Genomic DNA, 1,485 nt, shown 5'->3' with positions numbered 1-1,485 from the left:
AAGGAAAACATCCATAATCCACTTATCTCGACTGTCTGCGAGTGAGGTTGTGATAGAAAAATGTGGATGTACAATCTCCAGTTTTCACAAAAGTTTCTGAGCTGTCAAAGTCATCTGGCAGACTTTTACTGACAACTAAATGAGCATATCTTAGTGCAGGTAACATGGGGCAAGAGTTCACATTGCTAATTACATATACTACTGACATTGTAACATTAACAAAGCTAGCTAAAAATCATCAAAGTTATTCTTTAATACTTTATGGCATATTCTTATTTAGATTGTAATTTTCATATTTTTAGGCTGCTGAAGAGGAGAAGAAAAAACACTTGATCGGAGGTGAACTGGATCACAGACATAGCAGCACAGCTGGCTCGTCTGCTGGACATGACCATGACCATGACCACACCAAACCCCATGCACACAAACACGACCATGAACACACTTCAGGCCACCACCACACACATGAACATGGCAAGGGCCACGGACACATCCACTCTCATGATCATGACCACGCTCATGCCCATCATGCCAAAGCCCATGAGCATGGTCAGGATGAGTGGGAGCACCATCACCACCAGTACGGTCACAAAAAGGGGGAGAGCCATGAACACGACCATGAGCTGGTCCTGGACCACGAGCACAAACACAGACATCTCCATGAGCATGAGCATCACCACCACCACGATCATGCAAATCAAACCACAGTGAGGCGCCCTGATGGCATGGTCAATGTCCTTCCTCCCATGGATAAGACCATGACCCTTCCATCCTTCCCTGACAAGCCTGCTGCAGGACCAGAGCAGCCCTCCTCCCTCCCGTTCCACCCAGACCCCCAGATACCAGGACAAAGGGAACCCACCATCCATCCCTTCCCTGACACCCTGTCCCCCGAGTGCCCTGCGCAGTCCAACATCCAAAACGGACTCCTCAAACAGGTCGTCAGTGAGGATGCGCTCTTTAAACCCACTGTGTAGACACCTTTGAATATTTAATGTACAGTGTAATAAATACTGCAAAAGATAATATGCTTTGTGCAATAAAGCACGTTTGGCAGTCATTGCAGCTTGTGTGATTATGTTTATTTTCAACTTTATGAGTTTTAGGACAATGCTACAAAGAAGAAAACAAAGCAGAACATAAGACAAGATCAACTTAAAGTGCACTATTAGTATAATAAAATAAAATTTTACTGAAAAAAAAAATGCTAAGAACTAAGATTCAGTCTACGTCCGACAATAAAACATGTTCCGTGACATATTGCTTAAAAGGGCCCCAAACTTAAAAACGTACATTAAACTTACATTAAACTGGTTAGATGAACCTATTATAGAATGCTTGATTTTTTCCAACTTCACGAATCCATTGTGTTGGAGTTGGAGGCCTCTGATCCCTCCACTTCAGCAATATTAGTTGTTTGGCTAAGAGCATGATAAAAGCTATACAATCAGATTGTATCTTTGTAAGATTATATGATACAGGAGA

At 42.8% G+C, this 1,485-nt stretch overlaps 1 protein-coding gene across 1 annotated transcript in view; it reads left to right on the top strand.

Annotated features, from left to right (window-relative positions):
- The window catches only part of LOC107753490 (antihemorrhagic factor cHLP-B-like), a 2,625-nt gene extending 1,619 nt beyond the window's left edge, over positions 1-1,006 (top strand). The window contains exon 7 of the mRNA XM_016569644.1: positions 303-1,006. Within this exon, the coding sequence (XP_016425130.1) occupies positions 303-977 (675 nt within the window). The 3' untranslated portion in view covers positions 978-1,006. The remainder of the gene's footprint in view (positions 1-302) is intronic.
- Positions 1,007-1,485: the final 479 nt, after the last annotated feature.

This window comes from Sinocyclocheilus rhinocerous, unplaced genomic scaffold (assembly GCF_001515625.1).
Source record: "Sinocyclocheilus rhinocerous isolate Xijiao unplaced genomic scaffold, SAMN03320098_v1.1 scaffold1523, whole genome shotgun sequence".
NCBI classification, from domain to species: domain Eukaryota; kingdom Metazoa; phylum Chordata; class Actinopteri; order Cypriniformes; family Cyprinidae; genus Sinocyclocheilus; species Sinocyclocheilus rhinocerous.
This window is presented reverse-complemented; position numbering and strand designations above follow the sequence as displayed.